This window comes from Acyrthosiphon pisum, chromosome A1 (genome assembly GCF_005508785.2).
Source record: "Acyrthosiphon pisum isolate AL4f chromosome A1, pea_aphid_22Mar2018_4r6ur, whole genome shotgun sequence".
NCBI classification, from domain to species: Eukaryota; Metazoa; Arthropoda; class Insecta; order Hemiptera; family Aphididae; genus Acyrthosiphon; species Acyrthosiphon pisum.
The window spans coordinates 130771672-130798152 of NC_042494.1; the positions used below are offsets into that span (position 1 = coordinate 130771672).

A 26481-nucleotide genomic window follows, 5' to 3' on the forward strand; every position below is an offset into this window, starting at 1 on the left:
ATATTTAACTTTTTTTTTAAATTATAAATTACTTAGATAATATGACCAGATATGACAAATAATCACGTTTAACTAAACATATTAAATGTAGACTTTACCACCACAGAATAGGTTAAACTTATTTTTACTCCGAAGTTATTCATACTTCATAATAAGAACCCAAGATAATTATTATGAAAATAGCACCCACCATATAGAAAAATCATAGATCTGTCATTTCAAGCCACAACAGTAATAATAATAATTTATTTTGCAATAACACAATTTTTTACATCAAAATATCAAATGAAAATATAACTATAATAAGCATATTATAAGTATATTCAATATTGGTAGGTAATCATAATAAATAAATTGTACGTAAATTGTACGTGAATTGTACTTGAATATAATTATATATAGTCGGGCTTTGAATTTAAAGTTATAACTTTTAAATTTATATTTATATTTCATATATTATGTATACATAAAGCCACCATAGTGCAAGATGACTATATCAAATGTCGATGTTCGTCTCCGCCCATTATCCCAATGTTCAACAGCTTGACTTAGGAGCCACTGAATCATCTCTCCGACGTCTAAAAATTAAATATATTTTCATAAAAAAAATGGATCAACATCGTCCGGTATGGGCTAAAATAAAATTATGAAAACTATTAAGTAATTTATAAAATCTTGGAGGGAAGGAAAATGACTACAAAAAGAATTGAAGTAATAGTATTCCTCTTCGCCCACTATGACCATTCCTTAGCACATTTAAATGATGTAAGTTGTATAATTACAATCCAATAACTATTAAATAAACTTAGAATTTTTTCAATTTAAATTACTTTAAATACTTTGAGTGTTAATCATTAAGAGAATGTCAGCGCAATATCTGTTTTGTCTCTCAGGCCCACGCACAGCATAGATAAAACCATTGATTCTACATAGTATTATACATTATACTATGTGATTGTTAAGTAATCTTAGAGTAATATCACTTATTACAAAAATTATAGACGATAATATTTTTGAGGATACTAGATATTATCATCGGTTTTATATTATATTATTACCTATTTGACATTGTATTCGACTTTCAAACCACAAAAAAAAAAATTTAATTTAAATTAATATGTTTAAATTGTTGAAACAATAATATTTAGACAAACCGATATGTCACACCCTCAAAAATATTATTCCCTATTGTTTTTGTAATAGGTGATTTTACTCAATATATCACTCAATTTACTAATATATTCTGCGTAAATGAGTTGTCTATGTTAAACGTGGACAAGAAAGAGATAATAAACAATGCTCTGACATTCTCTTAAGTTGAAATTCTCAGACGAATACATATACCTAATATAAATTATAAATTAATATAATTGTATTCATCCACAGCTGCAAATTTCACGGAAAACATCAAAGAAATAGTAATCTCTCCGTCGCCTAATTGAACCTCCGAAACGCACAACCACCGATAAGACTGATGAACTGGTGCAAAAGAGAAACAGAGCAGATAGGTACATACAATCCAAATATATTAGATAAGTATATTATGTAGTATAAGTGACAGATATTCCATACTTAAAAAGTGTATTCTTCGATGCACCTTCAAATTTAGGGTGGTTCTGGGTGGATCGTAATAATATCTTATGTAATTATCTGATCAAATATAAAATTATATATGAGGACCCCCCCACCAAATAATATGATAGTGTTACCGATATTTTAAGCGCGTGTCGCCATACATATTATATACGATTTTGTCACGGTGTTTACCCTCCCCCCCTACTCCTTTACAAGTCATTCCTGGACACACATTCACTCTCAATCACAATATCATATTATTAAAATTTAAAACTACCATGACTGTAACTTCCATGACATATTCACGTAAGGATTTTAAAACAAGTTATAACTTAATAATATTCTATCTTAAAGGACGTTATTACTTCTTTCTAGTCACGTAACAATGACTTGCAAATAATAAGGTATCAACAAAAAATTAGTGATACCCCAACAAAAACACAAAAAAAAAAGTCTCTAAAAGTTGTGATTTAATTTTATAGCTATAAGTCATGAGATAGATATAATGTATGTTAAAATAGTTTGCTAAATAACTGAACTTAGCTTGGCGACTTAAGTTAAAAATGTAAAGATACTATATAGCATAATGAGTACATATAATCTACTAAGTACTAGGTATCATTGGAATAGCTGGTAGTGTTTACTAATCAAGTGTTCTAAAGTCACTAATCTAAATTAAATTATTTAACAGACTATTTTAGCATAAACGATAATAATATCTATGGTTTAAAGACTTTGCTATAAAATTATAACACAACTTTTAGAGTCATTTTTTTATACTCTTTTTTTTTTACACGGAGTTTGGTGGAGTATTTTCGTTGGAATAATAATATAATACAGAAAGATGTTAAGTCATTTATAAATGTGTGAATTGTATTTACGAATGTAATCGTTTTTAAAAAAATGAGGTACACGAACTATATTGAGGTAAACTGTGTAAGAGGTTCGTATGTATTATTAAAACAGGTTTTGTATTCAAATTGAAAAACTTTAAATTACCAAATTTGTAGTAGTATTCCAGAAAAGTAAATTTATATCGGTAGGTACCTTCCTGGAATATGGATTTTTCAACTTTTCTGAACTGAAAGAACTTTTAAAATGCGATTGCCTTAGGTTAGGCGTATATTGTATATTGTATACAATATTATGTGTGTATAATATTTTTGTCATGAAACTTTGATGAATTACTCAATATTCATACAATTTCATACTTATTCATTCGTGAGTTATTTTTCTAATATAATATCATTATTCATTGATACAGTGATAAAATATTTTATGAACGGTTGTATACATTAAAATTTAAAATATATAATAATTTATATTGTTGACACATAATAATTGTGTTTTCAATAATTGTCTATACCTTTAACAAAAGGTTTTTTTATATAGGTACCTATATGAAGTGGTGTGTGGTGTATTACAACCCTGTTATCTAAACTCTTACTTTAAATCCAGTGGCATAGACAAGAATTTTCATTGGGAGAGGGGGGATATATATTCGTAATTTTTAAGTTAAATCTCAAGGTAGTGCCTCCCACACTAATATTACACATACAAAAGTATGCAGATCTGCTGTACAGTAGGTGTCTATATAAGTAAATTTAAAAATTAATTGACATTTGTAGAAAAAACACTAAATTTAAATTTAAATTTCTATTAACAGATCAAAATGAGTCAAAATATTTTGAAATTTTTCAATGTATAGAGAATGTATAGAAAATAATAAAAATGAAAACATTCGGTGAACATTTCAAGTACCTACCTACGCTTATATTAATTTTTGAATTACAACAAAATAAGAAAATTCCTCTGAGATTTTGACAATTTACGAGTCTAATCCAATGTCTAACATAAGACGCTCATAAAAAAATGTTGTGGATCCACGCTCAACTTTTTTTTAAATTTTCATTAACAAAACTTATGAGAATCCTTATATTCATAATAGTAATTAGTAATTACCGAACTAAGAGAATTATCAACAAAATAGTGCTAACCATAAAAAAATTCCATATCTGCCACTGCACGTTTTTTCGTAATTTTCTGGTGGTTTTTCCCGTGGTATTAAATAACTATTGAGAAAATCGTAAAATGACCTCTTTAAAGTACCATCTTGTCCAATTTGCTAAAAGATCGGGTACTATATGTTGAAATCAAAGCATTCCTTCTGGTAGAAATTTTGTATACAGGATATAAAAAAAAAAAAAAAAAAAAAAAAAATAATAAACACCATTGTAAAAACAATAGCTTCCTCGCTCCGCTCAGAATCTAAAGTATAAAATCAGTGTACGTCAATGGTAAATTACTTGAATATTATTTTATAATATTTAGTCATTAGTCAGGTTTAAAATTTAAACTTATATTTATATTAAATATATATTGTGTATACATAAAGCCATTAAGGTACAAGATAATTATGTCGAATGTCAATGTTCGTCTTCACCCACAGTCCCAATGTTCAACAGCTTGAGGTGCCGCTGTATCATTCTCCCTACGTCTCGTTCATCCGCGTCCACCTGTAATTATTACAAACAAAATATTTCCATTGATCTCGTTTACGTTATGTACACAACAAACGTCATTATATTAAAGTACAATTTCGCGTTAGAAACCAAATCGTTCGACTAGTAATCATCTGAGACACAATAACAATACCGTTTGTCAAGACGCATACCGCAATATTATAATGCTATATGCCTACATATAATATTATACAGAGTGATGCACCATACCTTTGTTCTTTTAGTACTACCCATTTTTCTCCTATAGTAATGAATTTATGTAAATTATGATTTTTGGAATTCTTAAATATACTTATAGTCTATAGATACCACATATCGAAAATGTTGAGATTTTTTGTACTACTTAATTGTACTACTTGATACTCTTGAATCTTGATACTAACTTCTGTTTTTCAAATTAAACCCCTACTTATTTTTACTTCTATTATTATCAGTCTAAAAAATCTCAAAAATATGAAAATATGGTACCTATTTATGTATATTAAAAAATTCCAAAAATAAAATTTTAATAACTGTACCTATAACTGTATAATTGAATACAATAGAGATTTCGAATGGTGAATCACTCTGTATATTATACCGCTATTTATAATGAGAACATTTATTAAGAAGCCACAACAGGTATAATATAGAACATGTTGAGGTTAACACTTAACATTATAACTTTTTTTTTCTTAATGAGTATACGGTAAAAAATCTTCTTTTCCCTGGCTAATTGAAATAGTTTACACAACAATTATTTTCTTGAATTTGAGATAACTTTTTTATGAACATTTAAATTACATATTTTTTGCACGAAACCCGTTCTAAAGTACTTAGTAAATATTTAAAAAAAAAAAATGACTAAAAAGGATAAAATAAATTATGCATGTGCCATGAATAAGAATGATTAAAAGCTATATATACATTTTCCGTTAGAGAATTACTAGGCGTTTTATTAGTAAATTCAATTTTCCTAGAGTCTTGAAAAGAATAACTTCCATTAAAATGATATTATAAATATTTTGTACTAAGCAAAACAAATGCAGTGAAGCTTACCCCGTCTACTTCTAGTTGAATTATGTCAGGGTACTTATTATGTTAAAACGAGTCTATAAAGCATTCAATTCTATAAATGTATTTTTCTGGTGTAAGTCGGTGAATTAGATTTATACAAAAGATAAATATAATGATAAAAGGTGCTTTACATTTTAATAATAATAAAAAGAAAAAGGACCTATATTTTATTTTTAATAAGATGTCTAATGTTTAGACGTTATTTACAAAAAAAATATCTCCTAAGACTCTTATAGGAGTCTGGACCTCCTTATTCAAAGTTGGTTTCCTCTTAACGTCTACTTGAGTGGTAAATATTACCTGAAAAGTAAAGTGGGAAATGTCAGTTCCGACTATGTTAGGTAATTAAAAGAAAAACAATTATAAATACGTGGTAAAGTGAGTAATTTATCATTGTAGTGAAGGTAAAAGTTTTTGATTTACTGGCCTATAATATTGTGCTGTATAACACTTTGTATAATATTCAGTCATTCACGTATTTAGAATATATAAATTTAAATGGAAAATAGTGTTTTTATCCATAATTTATTGTTAAAACTAAAGTTTTTTAAGTTTTTTTTATAAAGTTCATTTTTCATATATTAGGGACTAAGTAACCATTCAATTTTCAACTTAAAAATGAAACTATTTTCAACTTGAATTATCTTTCAATTTACCGAAGATACTATCTTTTTCATACATTAAAAAATGCAAAAATTATAGGCATGTATAAAACATTCACAAGACTTGTGATATGTATTCAAATTCATATAATATTGGTGCTGTCATATTATTCATACAGAATGCTATTATGTTTTAATAATAATAATAATATGTAAGTATACTATGCTATTAAATGGGAAAACATTTTTTTTAATTATCCAACTCATACCTAATACTTGTTTATTAAATGTGCCGTGTAAAAGTTTAATTATTTTATAATACAAAAATAATAAATTGTAGGTACCTATTTACTATATAATATATTATACATGGATAATAAGGTTACCTTTGTGCTATTTTTAATATTATATTATCATCGTTACTTATACAAGTGATACTTTATGGTATTATATTTATTACTTAGTTTTAAATAGAAACCAGCGAACATATAATATACACCAGGACAAGAATATACGTTATACCCACGTGACGTGATGTCTCTATCTTACTTATAACTCATACCATGGAGGCCAGAATCGTACTCAAAAGTTCGGTTAGGGTTTTACCTAAAATTAATCACAGACCCGTGAGAGGGGATTCATCTCCATTTACATATTTTTTTTACCATACAGTTTTTATATAATTAGTTAAAGTAAATTATGGAGTTAGTCAGAAATGTGGTCAACGTTTAGAGTATTTAACCCGGTCATTTATTCTATTGAGCCTCTATTTAGGCTTTGATAAACGTGCAGAGAATAGTCGATGATACATAATACGACAATTAAGGCAAAGGTTTAGCAATGTTCTTAATCAGCCAAAAATTCTCGATGTTATTGCCATTTTACAATTTATTATATATCTATTAAAAATGACTAACAATTAATCTACTCTGTGTATGGCTTATGGTAATAAATAGGGGTTTTTTTTGTTGAAGGAAGATATTTCAGGGGTGTTAGACTTAGAACCCTACCCTGTGTACACCACTGAGTCATGGTATGTTTAACATTATGAACAATGTTTTACTCTGTCGTTTATTAGAGCGAATTGACTTGTTATAAAATTTAAATGTAAGAATATTAATAATTAATATATGGGGCAACTCGGAAGCTCATTTCGATATTTTAATTTTGAAGCGAGTTATAAGCTTTTTAAAATTTGCAAAATTAATATCATCCTACGTCTTCCAAGTGATGTTTCCGCGTCATGTTGCTGAATAATAGTCCAAGATCGATGTCGGCCAAATTAATCGGAGGTCTTGTCGTTTCCTCTTCATAAGTGGATTCCGTCCTGAAACACAATAGTAATATCGATTGATTAAATAATAATATTATAATGCCAAAGTCCAAATAATTAATATTTTGTATGTTTTACGTTCTCGAATGCAGCTCGGCGGGTTTTACGGAATATAACAAGTCCGCGTCAATATTTTCATCAGCATCCGGCACTATAGGTATATCTGAAACGGTTTTAGTTAGAAATGTTAAATATGGTATTTTATAAAACCAAGTATTATACCGTATGGAACTTTGTAGTGACTTAAATTATTGGAAATCAAACACAGGTGATAAAAATATTGTACATTATGATCAATTTTAAAATGGCTTAATAATTTCAGGAAACATTTTAAAAACCACAACTATAACACAAGAATTACTTTAGAGTAAATTAATATTTAAACTTTAAACTTTAAAGCCATATTGTTATATATGATATTGCTTATAGTGACTAGAAACAATTGTATTTAAAATAATGTAGTTAAAATTATAGTGTACATGTTTTTAATATAAAATTATTTTCTAATAATGTAAACTAATATTTTTATTTTTTTTTTAATACAATTGTATACCTACCACTGTATAGTACAAACACACATCTCTAGCTTTAATCATTAAGTATAATATGCATGATGAACACTTAAGTCTATAAAAATTATAGACAACAATAAGTAATATTATATTTAACTTGTAATTTGTTATATTATTATATTATATAACAAAGCGTATTATAATATTACATAATTCCTTTCAATTAAAAGTATTGTTAATTGTATTAGTATAATTATTATTAAATACAATAATATCATTAAAATATAATACATTACCTATAACATATTATATTACGAACCGTATTACAATTAATGATCATATTTCAAAAATGCATTCTACAAGTAGGTACCTACCTACGTCATACTTAATATAGACCTACCTAACCAAGGTAGGTATATTATAATATGGTAAAATTATTTAACTATCAATTACAAATAATTATAATCTAAACAGTATACGTATATTATATATATATATATTATATATAGGCAGATGGCTGTTTAAAAATGTAAAATATGTTTTATGCTTATACATTATAATATTATAACATGTAATAACATCATTAATAAACTGTCTCTATCCAATTAACACACATTTCAACCAATTACATAATAATATTTTTAATCGACGCGATTTGCATTCATCGCAATCGCGTCTCCAATCATAATCATTACCATAGGTACATAAGACCAGCTATATTGTATTGTTTAAATTACCATTGTTTATTTTTGTAGCAGTGTTGGAGCTTGATGATTTCTTTCGCGAACCAACAAAGTTATCGAATTTTCCTCTACAATAAAACAACACAATGGTAACATTATCATTAAGCATAAAGTCGTTTTTATAATATTCATAACTGCATAATTTATTAGCAACGCACAGTAATTTATTGTTGTACGCAAAAGAAAACATTGAAATTGCTGTACTGTGCATTAGACATGGCACGGTGGTTAGGTCGGGAGGGGGAAGCTGCGATTTATGAATCATTAGCACCCAGTTCCAGATTGTAATTATCATTCTGTGAAATTATCTAAAATGTGTACATTACACCCTTTTCGTTTTATAGTACGTCATGTATGTATATACAATATACATAATATGTTATGTTATTAATCAGTAATCAATAGTTGTAACTTGTAACTTGTAAGTAATGAACACAAATAATAAAATAATATGCCGCTTGCAGGAAAAATAACCAATGCATATTATTAATCGAATAGAAAAATTTACCATGCACAAAATATTATAATAGGCAAAAAAAATACCCCACAGGGAAAAATAATCAAACACACAAAACGGCTTCTAAGCTACTCTAGTACAATGTTTAAATATAAACCCGACAATTTTGAAATCACTTAAAATATCTATTATATCAAGTGACCATAAAATTTTAAAATAAATAATTTAAAACATATCAACGTATCTAGAATTATTAAAAAATTGTGAAAAATAGTTTTTTGTTCGCTACAGAAAACAAGTTGGTAATTTCTTATAATATTTTATTTGTTCATTATTATTGAATTATTTCTATTTCCAATCTATATTAAGTAAACTATATCAGAAAAGAAAAATTAATGACATGAGATTCATATGATTAAAGAAAATAATATTGATTTCATTTTAAAAATACACCTATATTATTCAGGGTTTAACAGAAAAACTTGACAAAAAAAAATCGATTCTATATAGCGTATGAAAAACATTATAAAAATTAGTTGGATGGCAAATAATTTAAAATTATACTTATGTCAGGAGGTTCCCAAAAGGTTATTTTGACAAAAGTTATTACGTTTAAAATTAAATTAGGCACTAAAAAAAATATTGATGTTTTAAAAAAAAACTACTTGACTCAAATAAACGTCAAAAATTAGATTTATAAATTGAAAATTTTCCATACATTAAAAAAAAAAATTATCAAAAATTATTCAATTTGTTGGTTACACACTGTATACCTATATAACTACATATTAAATTATACGATCGTATCGTAATTTGTCTGTATATCTGAGTTGAAGTATTTTTTTAATACAATTGAGTATGAATAATAATTATGTTAAAAGGTCTTTGGACCGTTTTCTTTTCAATCGGCAGATCTGTTAAGTCTAGAGAGGATCAATTTTATATGAGATGAATTGAATGATTATGTAGGTAGTTTTTTTTTTAAATCATGTATAGAATTATTATTTATATGATCGGGAATCAATGGTCAATATAGAGGATTAAATTATTCTCATAATATACGATACAAAGCAATATGTTACTAATTAAATTGAATATTTTTATACAGTTTTTAGTTTAAAATTATTGCGGTTTTAACACTAACACTGTGTTTAATTTTGCGCGTCATGAACGAAAGACTGATAATGTACCTAGGTATACATTATCTCAATAAGGTAAGCACTACACGTCATACCCATATATCTATAATTGAAAAAGTAAAAATATTATATATTAAACTTTTATTTCGCAAATAATTATACCCGGGTGATTCGTTTTCGACTGAGTAGGTAGGTAAAGTACTCACATTGTTAAGATAAAGATTGTAGATATAAGATAATCGTTTTCAATAATATAATGAAATGTAATCAATTATAGTTATTTTAGAAGTTTTAGCCACAACAAAATGCTTTCAGTGAAAGAGTAATAATGTTGTACAATCGTTTTCCAGTGATCGACATTTTTAAAAATGTTTATGTAAAAGTAAATGCTTATCAAATAAATGTAAATGCGAATATGGAGGAAGTCTTTGAATGTCTAAACGTCGCCTGAACTCTAATTTATTGTTTTAATAAATAATTGTGTTTCATTTTAGATTCTGAACGAAGCGATGCATGTATTGATTTTAAAATGTATTTGTTTTTTATTTTATTTTTTTGTGTCTGACGATACATTTTCTAGTAGAAAAAATATTCAACTTTGGTACACGTTTCTAGTAGCAAATTGGATCTAGTTAGTAGTTGGTAGGTATAATTAGGAAGTCAAAATTGAAAAGTCTCAGTACATTTTAAAATAATCGGGTAAAACGAATACAGTTCGTAAATTTAAATATAATCATTAAAATAATTATTTGGTATTCTTGCTGCTGCAGGTACCAAAAAGTTAAACCGTCTTCGAATGTTTTTCTATAAATATCGATAGTAAATTGTTTGGTTGGTCGAAAATCTTAAAAATGTAATAGGTACAAGCGGTTCCTTTTATAAGTTGATATTACCTACTGGAGTTAAAAAAAAATAGCGTAAATCCACAATAATGTTTTATGTGTGAGCTTTTGAAGATCGAATTTTGATAAACTTTTTTAAAACAATGAAAATAGAAAAAACAATTTTTAATATTTATAACTAAGATTTTCAAATTTAATACATCGTTGATCATAAGATGTTATTACTGAAATTAAATAAAAATGTGATCATAATTCAATAAATAGTTTAAATAAAATATTTAAAAAAATTAATCTACTGCGTAGTTCACTAATATAGGTACTAATGGTAAAATAAATTTTTTTAAGAGTAATATCAAAACATTTTTATTATGAAATATACGATTGGGTTAACAGAAGCTGACAAACCGTCTACGCAAAATCGTTTTTCGTGATTATACAACAATTTGAATTCAAATTTAACTTATGATTCATTACAGTGACTTATACTTAATTACGAGGTAAATTCGACACGTAGACTACAGTAGAGCGGTTACCTATAGTTTTTTCCTTTTGTTTTTTCTGATTGATTAAAAAAACTATTGAGAATTTTCAATTTTGACTTCCCCTACAATTAGACTCAAATGTATTACTAGAAACCTCCCTTGAAGCTGATGTTTGGTGTATTTTTTTTTCTGTTCGAAAAAGTGTCTTTAAACACAAAAATAAATAAAAACACACGCATCATTGTAAAATCAATACATTCTTCGCTCCGCTCTAAATCTAAAAATATTTCACAAACTGTTTCAAATAAATCGAATTCTACTCGTTTAATTTTAATTAAATAGTAAAATTGTTCAAATATTAATTAATAATTTAATAGTATAATCTAATAACTAGTTTTTATTTTGGATTAGTATGATTTGGTTTTTGATTCTACAATCAATTCTACAATTATATGCTGTTTAAAATATAAACCATTTGAAATGTTTGGTGCGTTATTGGTCGTGTTATCAGTTTATGAATTTAAAATTATAATCATACATTAATACAAATACTTTATTCACAACATACCGGCTAATGTATTAATGTTTAATGTATTGCTAAATCCCAATTGGTTCCCGATGTATATTATATGATATCAAAAAAAAACATAATATTGTATAAATCGAGAAATAGACGAATTAAAAAATTAAATGTAAAAAAACAAATACCCTATTATATTTATTATCATTATCATTATTTATTTTATAGTTTTTTTTAATTTAAAAAAATAACCTCCACTACGACATATTTTGAAACAAAAAACACAGTTTTTAACGAGATCCCCATAATAATATGTAGATAGTCCTAAGTCTGTACGAATTGGGAACGGAATTAATAAAAAATGTTCTTAAAATAATTTGGAATCAATATTCGGATATACTCTTCGTAACAACCAGGAAATCAATTCGGGCATTTCGGAACCAATTTGGATACACCGTAAAGTATATATTACACTGTTTATAATATGGATAAGGTTTACAACAGTACCCGGTTAATTTATTTATTAGGTACCTAGACTACCCGTTTTAAGACCTTACCCTTAATAAATTATATATTATATTAAATAGTAACCAAATATGAAATTGTGTTAAAGTGTATACGTAAACGTAAACGTAAAGGGTGTCTAAACAAAAAAAGGACATGATTACTAGTTTATTTAAATATACATACTTCATAGTTTCATCGACCCAACGACCAATTTTTGATTTTGCTCGTTCAGCCTGTTACAAAAATATAAATATAATTTTAAGTTGGCTATAATAAACTTAAATTGTAAATTATGTCTTTAAACAATAATAACACAGAATAATTTTTTAATTTAAAAAAAATACGATTAGTCATCAAGTTATTGAGTTTAAGTATTAAAATATCTCGTACTGTGACGAATAGGATCCAAATAAAAAATGTTTGGTCTCATTACACTGGATGACGGGAAGTTCTTAAATCCTATTCTTCATATATAAATGAAATATAAAGATATTAAAACGATGTTAATTTAACGAAATAATGTTAACTTTTAATAAATAATATGATGATTCGTTAGTTTTGATTTTAACTGTAAAATTGAACTAATTTAGTCGAAAAACAATTATTATTTTCAATTAAACATCGACCCTTATAATTACAATAATGCAACAGCACCGTATAAATATTAAATCAAAACATAAATCACCCATCTACTATACATAAATTTCAATTTTACATTTTTAATAACGCATTTCAATATTACATTAAAATTACCCTTAATTACGTACCTACCTTGTTAGAAGAGGTATCTAGCGAGTATATATCTATACTAATAATACTATATAGAGTATTTGTACAAATTTAGTGTATAGGTATGAATTATATTTTTATCACGTCTAAACATTCAACAAATATAATGTTATAATATATTCCAAAAACTTTGCTCACACCGTCGCACATAATGTTATATTATATCAACCTTATTATTTTCTTGGTAAGGTATTCAAGTCAATCACATTCTATGTTTATACGCAAGCACAACAGATATGTGTGGTACCTACGTGATTATATATTGTGTTGCCTATTGTATACAAGAAACGCCGAACATATTAATATTAATAAAAATAATTATATTTGTAATCAATGATATCGGCAACGAATATAATATTATAATATACCTATTAATAATATTATGTCAAATCTTTAATCGCGCCAGTTTAATTGTATAGCAATATCGAAACCATTGACATAAACCCTTTTAAATATTAAACTGTATAATATAACGTAAATACTGAGTACCTACTCCATACAGGAATAATATCTGAACATAATGAACGGAAACAAAGCCCCGGATAAGAAATCCGCGATTTTTATTTTCAAAAATGTCCACAGTAAAAAACTTGGAAGGTAAATAACTGTTAATAAACAATATCAATTACCCAAAATTAAATTAAAAATATATTAAGCAAATTAATATATATATAGTTGAAAACAAGTAATATTTTAATGAATCTTACAGGCTTTTTTTTTTTTACAAAATCAAATTTGATAAACATTTCATTCTCACTTTTTTTTCTAATCGGATTAAAAATATATAAATGCTTAATTTTATCTTATTATTGAATTGCTCACACACATAATATTTTAATTGAGTTTGAATGCGCTGCCTTTTGTGAAATCTTTTATACTTGTATAGTCTTTTATAAGTCGATTGTACAATTTAACTCGGCGATAAAGACTAAAATCTTAATCGCCATTACTATTAAGCCCGCATTGCAGCGTAGATGATATTATCTATTCAAATTACTATTATTCCAGTTTGACTATTAGGTATTATACCTAATAGGTAGTGAGTAGTGAGTAGTGACCGACCAAAATAATTTTATCTTAATGTTTTATAGTTGTTTTCAGTTAGAACACATTCTTATCAATTACGGCATAATAATATTGTGTATATCACATCACGATTATAAACTGTGGTAGGTATAGCGTGGCGTTAAAATTTAAGCTTAATAGTACGATCTTTTTCACCATTTGACCACTTTAAAATTCAGAACCAAAATACAATCGCAATTTATTAGTCTTATTAACTCGAATCTAAGGAGAAATAAAAATAAATTGGACTTGTGTATTTTTCAAGTTATATAATATAATACCTCAAACACAACATAAAATCTGGACTTCAAGGGGTGAGAAAAAAAATTCGAATTATCGATGTTTTTGAGTTATTGAGGTTCAATTTATCGAGATTTGACTGAATTGGGGGTAATTAAGAAATGTTCAGGGAATATTTGTCATTTCTAGTGATGCGCGATGGTCTAGGCTATTGTCATTCGTCCTGGTCGAGGTCCTGGTTTTAAGGTCCTGGTCGGTCATTCGGTTTGTCCCGGTTAATAAAATGGAAAACGATAAGATCTCAGATACAAATCTACAATTCATTTTGCAGTGTATCTATTATCTATTGTATATCAAGAACTTCATCTGCTCTAGTAGAAAGAGTTTTCTCACTTATGAATAACTCTCGGTCGGATGAAAAAAGTAGAATGAATGAAAATACAGTAAGTACCACACTGTATGAGTCCTGATATGGTCTGTAAAATGAATTTTGATTATTAAGTATACCTATTAACGAATTTTTCAGAAAAATGAAGAACGTTACAGCTATATTGAAAAAAAATGTATTCAAGTGAAAAGCAAAATAATCAATAGATAATAAGTAAAATATGATTAAATTATTTCCAAAAAAGGGTAAAAAAAAAATATAATATAATATGTATAATTTAATATAATAATATATAGGAAAAAAATAATAGTAAATACGTCATTCGATATCATATTATGTCCCGGCTTGGGCATTTCAAAAACTGTCGACCATACACCGGGTATAGCCTATATGTATTATTCTGTACAGTACATCAATTACGAAGTCGTCCGCGGTTCGTCTTAGTTCGTCTTAGGGCCAGTATTACCATCTCCCGTTAAATTTAACCGACTCCTAACCGGCCGAGTTCGGACGGTAATAAAATCTGTTATCAGTCGGTTAAGCGTAATCGAAACATACCGATGATTGTAATACTGGCCCTTAGCAGTTGACCATCGAAAGGCTATAAATTATAGCCTATAATAATCGATAACGGCCGCGCATATGCATTTATTTGCAATATAAGAAACGTAAAAGACATTATAGTCCATTTCCGTATACTTGTATATATATATGATATAGGTACCTATGCAGCTGGTTCACATAGCTTATATACTGTAGATTTGTTACGCGCTGTCCTCCTTCTTTGGCCCGGAGGGCGGTGATAAACTTACCACGAAATAAAAACTTTATCTATATTGTGTTTTTGGCTTTTGCCTCACGTACCATATATGTGTGTGTGTGTGTGTGTGGACTTGCCAAACCGCACGGAATAAATAAACAAACGATGAAACTTTGCGCTACTGTGCCCCCGAAATTGTAGCTAGACTTATAATATTATGTGGCCGTGTTTACGTGTAAATATATATATATATTTATATATATTGTTTAAGTTGAATGTACGGTTGTAATAAAAACTAATAATATATAGGTAGGTATGTATCAAAGCATTTACTCTGCGTAAAAGTTTGGAAAGCACGTCTTATGGAATTTCGATTTTCTGCGGGAATCTTTGAATTTTTTATTAAATTACACTAATTCTCTCTCCCCCCCCCCCACGTTATATGCTACCTATTACCTAGATACCCATTATCGTCGCTTACAGTCCTTCAAGTTACACTAGGTATGTCACAATTAACCAAAATATGTTTTTTGCACGTAATTTAAATTGTACGAATGTGTTTTAAGTGTGTATAAAATCGAAGGTAAAGGTACTCACTGTCATTATAGTTGATAACAAAAACAGCGGAACTATTATATGATATAATATACCATAGTATCACCGATTATAACACTGAACACTTTAATAGAATTACGGTGTCTGGTGATTTCAATAGACACTGATAAGAAACATTTAATCGTACATTATAATGTATACAAATATATAATAGTGTACACAGACATATTTTAACAACAATTGGACTGTAAAAAATTAACACTATATTGTTGTATCATTACAGTTTGATAAGATGTAGAGCTGCAGTATCAGTAGTTGTTGTAGATATAATATCATAACATTATAACACAATATTACGTACACGCTACCAAGGCAACAATACAAACAAAACATAACAAACCTGCACTGATGGTTTCCACACAGCTCCGCACAGGTGAAAGGATATTTCAAGGTCGACAGGACTACCCATGGTATACCTAACTGTAAGAGTGATATTGTCTATACCACTTATACCTACAGTCGTAACCGGTATATCTAACGTTATGGTGGATACTGATATATTATGTATATACATATTGTTTTATTTTAATTTTATATTATGTTGTACCTAAAACATGCAAGCCAAGATGCCCAGAAACAAAATGAGACGTACATAATATTATACATTTGATAACATTACAGTGACATTACAGTAACATAATGTTATAATAATAATAAATAATATAAAGAGGGTGATTTTTTAGCACGATCACGCCGATTTTATGTTTAAATTATGAAAAATAATATAATATATTAAAATTCTGAGTTTTCACGTTTTTAAGTGTAGTTTAAGCCGATATTTTCAAATAGTTAGATTTTTCTAAACATTTATGGAGTATTCAACGGTTTATTTTTTAATGCGAATTGTGAAACAGATGATTTTCCCCAACATTTTTACTTATTGTAATCGAAAAAGTTTCTGAGTTTGTTCTACTTTAAATACTAAGGATAACAGTATAATAAAATAATATTATTTACTTATGTTTTGAAAATTATTGGATGCAATATTAATCCAAAAGCATTTTTGTAATATTAAATTTCTGAGTATATTTGACTGAGTAGTAATATTACTAACAAATATTTTATACTGTATACAGTATACTTAATTATAATTATGCAGCTTGTACATCCGTTTACAAAGTATTTAAATATACTATTATCCTTAGTACATATTTAAATTATAATAACTCAGAAACTTTTCGTTCAGATTTTGATTACAATAGGTAGGTACGTAAAAATCTTCAGAAAAATCATCTGGTTTATAATATGCATGTAAGACATGTGGGATCTCATTTGAAAAACCAATATTGTTATCCTCTCATAATATTATACTCCTTAAATGTTGTAGAAAATTTAAGTGTTTTAAAACTTAATCTTCACTTAAAAAATCCAAAACTTAGAATTCGAATATAATATGAATAATTTAAACATAAAATCAGGGTAAGCTTAGTGAGCAGGCTTGAAAAATCAACCTGTATACGTCATATAATAATTAGTAATAATATATATATCAGTTATTAGCTTGGTCATAGGTATAAAATTAGAAGTTTGAATTAATCTGAGACGAAATTTTCTACCGTTGCACGTTGCTATGCTTACTCATTTTGTAATTTGACAAAATATTTAAAACTTACCAAACCTATCATATTGTGTGCAGATAACGGCATTAGATACACATGTCTAAACTGTGCTTATACTCGTATAGTCTAATGACTATTTCAACGACAACATAGTCCTGTAGACAATTATGTGCAATTATAAAATGAAAAGAATTTGTATTTATATTTCTACGTACATAAATTATTATATTTCAACCATATAATAAGGTTTAACAAGGAATTACCGATAGTTCAGAATGAAATGACTTGTGTAATGTTTAAATTATTTATTAAATCTGTATTAAGGATGATAAAGTTAGAAATTCGTTATTGAAAATCAAATGATTGCCATAGAAAAAATCAATATTAATAAGGAAAATAATGAATTTTTTTCTAGCCATGTTGTAGTTGCCTGTATAGTTGACGATTAATGAGGAAGAGACAACAATGACAGAAGCGATGATACATGGTGGACTTTGATTGAGACCTAAATAGAACGCTTGTTTGGGAAGTACAGATAATAGGTTCTGATACAACCGCAGCCTAAGGTATTTGATTACAATATAATGACTTTCATCTAGGGCTTAAAACCAGGGTTGGTCGGAAATGTTCGGGAAATTTGTTTGCATAAAGATACGTATGACAAATAGAGGTTTGCTCATTCAACCTCTGATTGCATTCGGTTTGTAATAGGTAGACATTATGGAAACATAAATAGAGCGTAATGGTATTTTCCTTATCTTAACTTCAAATAACTGTTAACATCAATACATTATAATACGTCATAATATTTTTTCTGGCGCGTTTTTAATACTTAATGTAAAATCGTAATTTTTTACAACGATATGAATATCCCAAATAGCAAATTAATTATATTGCAAACAACTTAATAGGTACACCATATTAAAATATAACCATAAATTATAATATTTATATTATATTAACATAATACCAAGGATCACACTGTTACAGTATGGTTTATAACGTAATATAATATTTATAATTAGTGTAAAACAGTTTTCCGATAACCATAGACTGTAGTCACGCAGAAGCAGGAATTTATCATGGTTCAAGAGGAGGGGGGGTCAACAGTTATAATATACAGATATATTTCGAGGTGTATACAGAGCATATTTTAACATACAAAGTACGTGGCACTAACGCCCCCCCCCCCCCAGTGATATTTGAATGATACCCAGTGGTAGGTGATCGTGCCACTGACCAACACATTCTCATAACGACCGATGCCAATGTAAATTATTATGTAAGTACATAATATATAAAAAACATAAAACTATTTTGAGCTCTCGACTCTTGTGTAGTCTATCCCATATTATATAATTAACAATAATATTTTATTGAATGTAGAACAAGTCACATTCACGCAATTATAGCTTTGCCGGAATTGTTTATATATATATATTGATATAAAATACGAATAGATATAGATGTAATACGAAAATAATACACGTAATTTTAACTATGTTATCATATTCTTCGAAAGTCGTCGATCGTCATCGTTATCATAAATTGAAAGCTGGGTGAGAATAACGTGCTAAGTTTCTACATTTCTGATTTTCTACTCGTTTGCATCCTGTGCTCCTGATTAATAAGGCACGCGACTATACACCACACAGGTAAATTTTATATTACGTTTATACAATTATTACGTACAAGTGTTCATTTACAAGGGTTCATATTTCATAGCACGGAAATACTTATAGGTACTCGTTTAATATGATACCTACTCGGATGTACGGATGTAGGTACTTACACCAGTGGCGAAGCGTGTGTGTATGATGTGTAATGTGTATGTACAACAACTATTTCAGTATCTTATAATAATATAATACTTGTGGATTATCTTCATAAATCATAGTTCATTGTGATTGTCGATTGATTTTTATGATTTATCCACAACACCACAGCCGCGCCGCATTAAAGGGGCTGGAGCAACCATTTTTTTCCATACATTTAGCTCAATAAGCGAAAGAAAATTAAACATACTTCCAGCAGCATGATTTCAAGTTTGAAAAGTAAATTTAGTTTGTATTCCTCTTTTCTAAGTTTGCTCGGAAGTGAATTCTTATATTTTTCATTTCGTCGCTATCTACAATTAAGTAAATTCTAAGTTTATTTTGATAAAAATATAAACTTACTATGCATATAATATTATATTAACTGAAATAAAGTCGTAAATCTATTTCCAAGAAAACCTAGAAAATAGACCAACGAATACGCTCATCTTTTCAAAACTAATATAAGTTGATCGAAACAAGATGAATTTTTGTTCCTCTTTTGGTACTGTTTACATCAAATTTCTGCCCTACTGTCAGAGCAAAAGTATTTTCTTACACACACTAATGTTAATTATTTAAAGACATGGTATGCTCCAGCCCCCTTAAACTCGTTAATACATCACTATATTAGTAGGCGATTGCCTACAGATATGACTATACGGGTACAGGCGTACAGTAACAGACACTAACAGTTATTTATATAATAGACAAAGTAGGTATTTATCGATTATATCAATAACAAAACATAGAACGATCAATTGTCGATCATAGACCTTCGCGCTCGTGTACTCGTGTACTCATCACTCGTATAGTCGTATATATCGTTTATTCTGCCGCGTAGGTAGTAGGTACCCTTTTTATTATTGAAAAATCGGTTATGTAGATATATGTCTCAGTAGAGTACAGTAAATAAAACTATATAAAACTTGTAGATATATATTTTCTCAGTAGAGTTCAGTTAATAAACCTATATTCAAATTATGGTGGTAGAATAGTTTATTTCCCTTCTATGTTTCTCTGGTAGACAATTTTATTGACGTGCCACCCAGTGAAAACTACTTGAAATATGCACTGGGTGTATAATATATTAAACTTCGTTTGCATACCTTATATTTTCGTTTCGTACTGTTGACTGCAACTCGCGTATAATTGAGTCCATTTTCACCGATGTCTTTTGAAACGCCGCTATGACATAATTTTTTTAAAGTTTAAGCACACGCGCGTCCATCCATCTATTCACAAGTACTAACAAAAAAATTCTCCAACTGTTAATTTACCTGTGACATTTGTCAGGTGCAAAACCAACTTTCGTCGCTTCTGGTTTTCACGTATCAGACATATTTCTAAATTTATTAATATAATATACACGTCAAACAAACCAGGAAAAAAATACAAACACAAGTATACCTAACATACACTGACTGACATAAAAAAAAACGAATAAAAAATATCTGCACATTATAATGGGACAATATACGAAAAAAACCTAATCAAAAAATTAGCGAAATAAAAAGAACAACTGACAAGGCGTGGGTCACAACCAGTAGGTCCAAATATTGAATAGACTAAGAATAGGCCACACAAAGCTAACTCACGGTTTCTGACTCGACAAAGAAAACCCTCAGTTTATGCACCACATACAGAACTCGAATCATCATAAGACTCATTTTAACAGTTTGTCGCAGATATGAAAACAAAAGAAAATAACTTACCCGAGCAACTTTCGAAATCCCAGGACCCCAAAAAGAAGCAACCAACAAATTAGGTAATACAGTTTTTAAAACATTCAGAATTGTATATAAACTAATAATATAGTAAAACATTTAAAAAAAGAAGAAATCGTAATTAAAAAAAAAAATGTAAACACGTCTATACGTTAATAACCAGATCCAAAATTTGTATGAATTTTAATATTTTTATTGATTGGTCAAAATAATAGCTATATAGTTTATACCAAAATTTAAAATTTGTATCAAAACCTATATGTTATAGCAATTAGGTAAATAAAATTTAATTTTGCTTATTTTGGTATATTTTAGAATTTTAGTATTTGTAGGCCATATTTTTTAGGATTTTCTATACTTTTGAGCATATTTAGAATTTTTAAGATATATTCAACTCAAAAAAATCAAGAATCACAAAATAATTATTCAAGAGTTATGAATATCAGCATTCGACAGGCTGTAAACCAAACAGCTTTGTTTGTTTTTCAGATTATGAGAGATTCAGACACTCAAATACCACAACCTTTACCAATAATTCAAATCATTTGCAATGTTTAATATTTAAAATATAAATAATTATTTAATAAAAAATAAAATAAAATATTAGAATTTACTATTATTTTTTTTTTTTTGTAAATGATCAATAGAACATTTAAAAAAAAAATACAGTCCCTACGTCATAAATTTAAGGCAGATGACTCATAGCCATAAAAAATTACCAAATATGCATTTATATGCAAAATAAAATTTCAAAACTAACTTTGTGAAAGCATGAAACGTATCTGTTTCGTACTCTGCTATTTTTGTGACTGTGCAAAACAAATATAAAATAACTAAATAACTAAAAAATGCTACAAGTCTTCTGCCCTAGGCTCATTATAATATAACGCTATGCCACAACGCGTAGAATAATTTCGTTAGTATAATATTACATCATAGAATATTATAATATTACGCCAAAAATAATAGTAATAATAATAAACCCCAAAATTATGTTTTAAAATTAAAATAATAATTTTCAAGTGCGGTCGCGAAAATATACGCCACACCGCGGATGTTGAAGTGCCAGGCGATACGATCCGCGTATATATAAATGTAATATATACGTATTGAAGCCGAAACAGATGGCGCGTGCTTGCAAAGACAGCAGATTGGGGTTGAAAAATGGCCATCAACTACCCAAAAACTTTTACGGGGTAAATTTCGAGGACGAGTGGAGGTAAAATGTAAGCGGCGTGCTGTGTTAAATGCGCGGTGCAGGGATAGGCTAAGCGCTCGGCCATGCACTAACGATTCTAAATTATATAGCGCGATGATGCGTGAGGGGGGAAATAGAGGAGTTATCCTCTGCTCACTTCAGCTTCATTGATGCCGAGAGAGAGAGAGCTCAGTGATTACTGGAAAACCGCCGATTTATCATAGATAATGTTGATCAATCTATAAATAATGTTTTTGAGGGGTCGATAAACGCATTTAAATCAAACGATAGCTATCTATTTTGAAACCTATTATTTAAATTGTTTTTTTTTTTGATAAAATCAAAATCATACGAAAAAATCCATGCATGAAATGTTACGACTCAAAAATATTTTTATAAAGAAATTGATCAATATTGTCCAATAAAAACTACAAATTATAAAAACAATATAATTTACAAAATCTAAGAGGGATGAGAAATTACACCAAAAATAATTGGAGTGATAGTACTTCTCGGCCATGCGCTAACGAGTAACGATTCTATATAACACGATGATACGAGAGGGGGACAAGAGTTACAGACGTCACTCATCAAGCTTCAGCGTCAACGATGACGAGAGAGAGCACAATGATTACTCTAAAACTGCCGATTTATCATAGATAATGTTAATTAACCTATAAATATTTTTTGTGGGGTCAATAGACGAGTTTAAATCAAAGTATCAAATGATAACAATTTCCAATAGAAGTCGTAAAATTGAATTATAACTACATAATATTATCTGTTTTGAAAGTTATTATTTAAATTGTTTTTTCGATTTTATAATAATCATACAAAAACTTTAAAACTCCATGCATCGAATGTTAAAATTAAAAAATACTTTCATAAAGAAATTGATCAACATCGTCCGAAAAAGTTACAAATTATGAAAACAATTAATTTACTAAATCTAAAAGGGATGAGAAATTATACCAAAAATAATTGGAGTGATGGTATCTCATCTCCACACTACGACCGCCACTTGGCACATTTAAGTGATGTGTACGTTATTGAATTACAAACCAACAATTATTAAAAATAAACTCAATATTATAATTTACAATTTTTTAATTTATTTTAGATACCTATACGTACTTTAATTAATATCCTCAAACGAATAAATATAATATAAATTTATTTATTTAGTTTTATCCCCTGCTGTAGATCAATACGTATTATTGCAAAATATATATTATAACAACAATATTTATTTATTTTTTTGTTAGTTTTAAGCCCGGCAACTGAAACGATTAGCTGTAGGATGGTATTGTAGGTTTTTTTTGGTACGGTAGGGAGGTGCGTGACGCTGGCACCCGCAAGTTTGAATTTCAACTCAAAAACCACATCAGTAATTGTTATACAATTTGTACGAACTTGTAACCACAATTCCTAAATTTGTAACGGTTGGAAGAACACGTTTTTGTGTTTGGCAAAATTTTCAAGTGGGCATCCGTAGGTATCTGCCATGCCCGGATGGGGGATGGCGCCTCTCTCTCCGGACACCGTAACTGCCCGAAGCAAAATTCCGCCAGTGGCCGGGATCGAACCGGCGCGGCGTCTACAACAATATTGTATACTCATAAATTCATAATACATGTCATGTTTGTGTTTATGTTATGTATGTATAATAATTAATAATAGTTGTAGGTAAGACAATGAATATTGGTGAAACGCTAAAAAACTTTTATATTTAATGCTCTTGAAAAATGTTCGGATATCAAAAATGCAAAGATTGACCTTACGGCTTATTGTAAATAATATATTATCATACATAATATAGGTACAATATTTTACAGGATGGTTCACAAAGCTTACTCTTCTTCTTTTTTCTTTAATAATGCAGTCTAGTATGTGATCTGATTTTCGGTATTTTTAAATACACTTAAAGATTATATTTTCAAATCCTTGAGATTTTTTCATTTTACTTCAAATGGGAACTCCTATTTTCTATACTATTGAATGTAGATTATTCAGTGGATAACTTTGTCGTAACAAAATCAAAATTCAAACGAGTAGTTTTTAGTTATTTTACTTTAACGTGTACTAAGTATAATAATATGTAGGCAATGGTAGGTAATTAATGATAATTAATAACTAATTGTGTGTTTGGAAGATATGAGAGCAATGGAAATTTAAACATTTTTTTAAATGGTATTAATCTATCAACAATTATAACTTGTAAAAATGGTGCAAGCATAATAATTAGGTAATACTTGATCCAATGTTATTGGGTCTATATTATGTTTATTACAAACTATTTTTAAGGATTATTATCCTTATTATATAAACGCTTAACGGGAAAATATAATATTAACATATAATAATAAACATTTTTTGTTTGAAACGTATGACTTGTTCCAATCGTTTTTTGGAATTTGTTCATTTTTTTTTTTTTTGGATTAATTATTGAATTTCAAATTTTCATTCAATTTCTTTTGGGTTCGGTTTTTTTAAAACAAGGTTAGAATTTCGTAACTTTTGAAGCAAACAATGAACACCTAAGTTCTGTTCGATGTTTCGAATTTCAAACAGTTTGACCCATCTCAAGTTAGTACCACTATAAGTATACAGTATACACTTATATAATAAAAGGTAGCTTGGAAATATTTGGAAGTAAAAATGATGAATTATATTTTTGTGCCTATGTATTTTTAATATTTTTTAACTACTATTTTAACAATATATCAGGAGCCTTGCATTACATTTTCACGCTTTTTTACCCAACAAATAAAACTTTATAGATATTTATAGAAAAAAAAAATAAAAAAATTGAAAACTTACAATGTCCGTAAACAGCTCAAAAAGAGTCAAATTATTTTGAAAATTTTATCGTATATATAAAATGCTAATATAAACATTCAATGAAATTTCCAAGTTTCTACAGTCATTCGTTTTTTAATTACAACAAAAGAAGAAAATCTTTACGTAAGAAATCGAGTGAATATCAAATGTTGTAAAAATATGAATTTCAAACACTCATAAAAATTTAATTTGAGTTTCTTATAGACATTTTTTTTTTTGATAATGGTAGATTATCCTATAAGGAATCTTGTATTAAAATCTTAGTTCTAATAAGAAACATTTTTACGAATTATAAACTCAAAATAATTAGGTAATTTTCATGATTTTTCCATATTTTGTCAATTTTTGAACTTTAAATGCTAATAAAAAAAACTGTGACTAAGGATTTTTCAAATGTCATTGTAACAATATAGTAGGAGCCTTGTATTAAATTTTCAAGTATTTTTACTCAACAAATAAAGTTTTATTAACATTCATAGAAAAAAAAATAATTAAATTGGAAACTGAAATTGTCCGTAAACAGCTCAAAACAAATCAAAATATTTTGAAAAATGTATCATGTATAGAAAATGGAAATATAAACAACCAATGAAAATTTCATGTATCTACAGTCATTCGTTTTAAAGTTACACCAAAAACCAAAATCAATTTTCTCGAAAACAGATTTTGCGTAAAATTCCCGTTTTTCCTTAATTTTTCTTTTGTTTTTCACGGCGCTTTTGAAAACTTTTTGAAAAATTTTACTTTTGACCCCCCAAAGTACCAACTAGATTGACTTTCCTATCAGAAAAGGTACTGTTGAAGAAAATCCAAGCACTTTTACTGTCCTAAAAGGTGATGACAGACACAAAAAAAAATAAAAAATAAAACATAAAAAAATAAAAAATAAAAATAAAAACACACATCATTGTAAAATCAATACATTCATCGTTCCACTCAGAATCTAAAAGGTTTTATTTAATAATTTGTGTTTTTTCTTGAAAAAAATATTTCAGTTTAATAATAGATTTGTTGAGGAAAAAATTTGGTGTGTACCTATACGGTAAATATTTTCGAGTAAGTGGTAAATAGATAGACAACGAGTGTGTTATATCCCCGTGATGTGTGATACGGTAAAATCAGTGTCCTATCTGAGCCGGACATTCCTGCTTGCGCATGGTGTAATTACCGCGGAGAAAAAAAACAAAAGTGCTGT

The 26481-nt window shown here is 28.0% G+C and overlaps 1 protein-coding gene across 2 annotated transcripts; it reads right to left on the minus strand.

Moving 5' to 3' along the window:
• Window positions 1–3913: 3913 nt before the first annotated feature.
• Window positions 3914–20782, minus strand: LOC100572022. Of its 2 annotated transcripts, none has more exons than XM_016808770.2 (6): window positions 20630–20782; window positions 12474–12523; window positions 8338–8411; window positions 7167–7251; window positions 6974–7082; window positions 3914–4091 (listed from the first exon to the last, which is right to left on the minus strand). In XM_016808770.2, the coding sequence occupies exons 2-6, from the start codon at window positions 12476–12478 to the stop codon at window positions 4002–4004; spliced, it is 363 nt and encodes a 120-aa protein (XP_016664259.1). In that variant the 5' UTR covers window positions 12479–12523; window positions 20630–20782; the 3' UTR covers window positions 3914–4001. The 2 variants fall into 2 exon arrangements, with proteins under 2 accessions (XP_016664259.1, XP_003248214.1); XM_003248166.4 differs by lacking the exon at window positions 20630–20782 and adding an exon at window positions 16130–16392.
• Between the last annotated feature and the right edge of the window lie 5699 nt (window positions 20783–26481).

Bases quoted from the DNA above. Each gene is read 5' to 3' on its own strand.
- LOC100572022 (XM_003248166.4), bottom strand. The intron at 8,412-12,473 runs GTATGTATATTT...GTTTTATTGTAG, and splicing joins TGGGTCGATGAAACTATGAA to AGGAAAATTCGATAACTTTG. The intron at 7,083-7,166 runs GTAAAACATACA...ATTGTGTTTCAG, and splicing joins GCCGAGCTGCATTCGAGAAC to GACGGAATCCACTTATGAAG.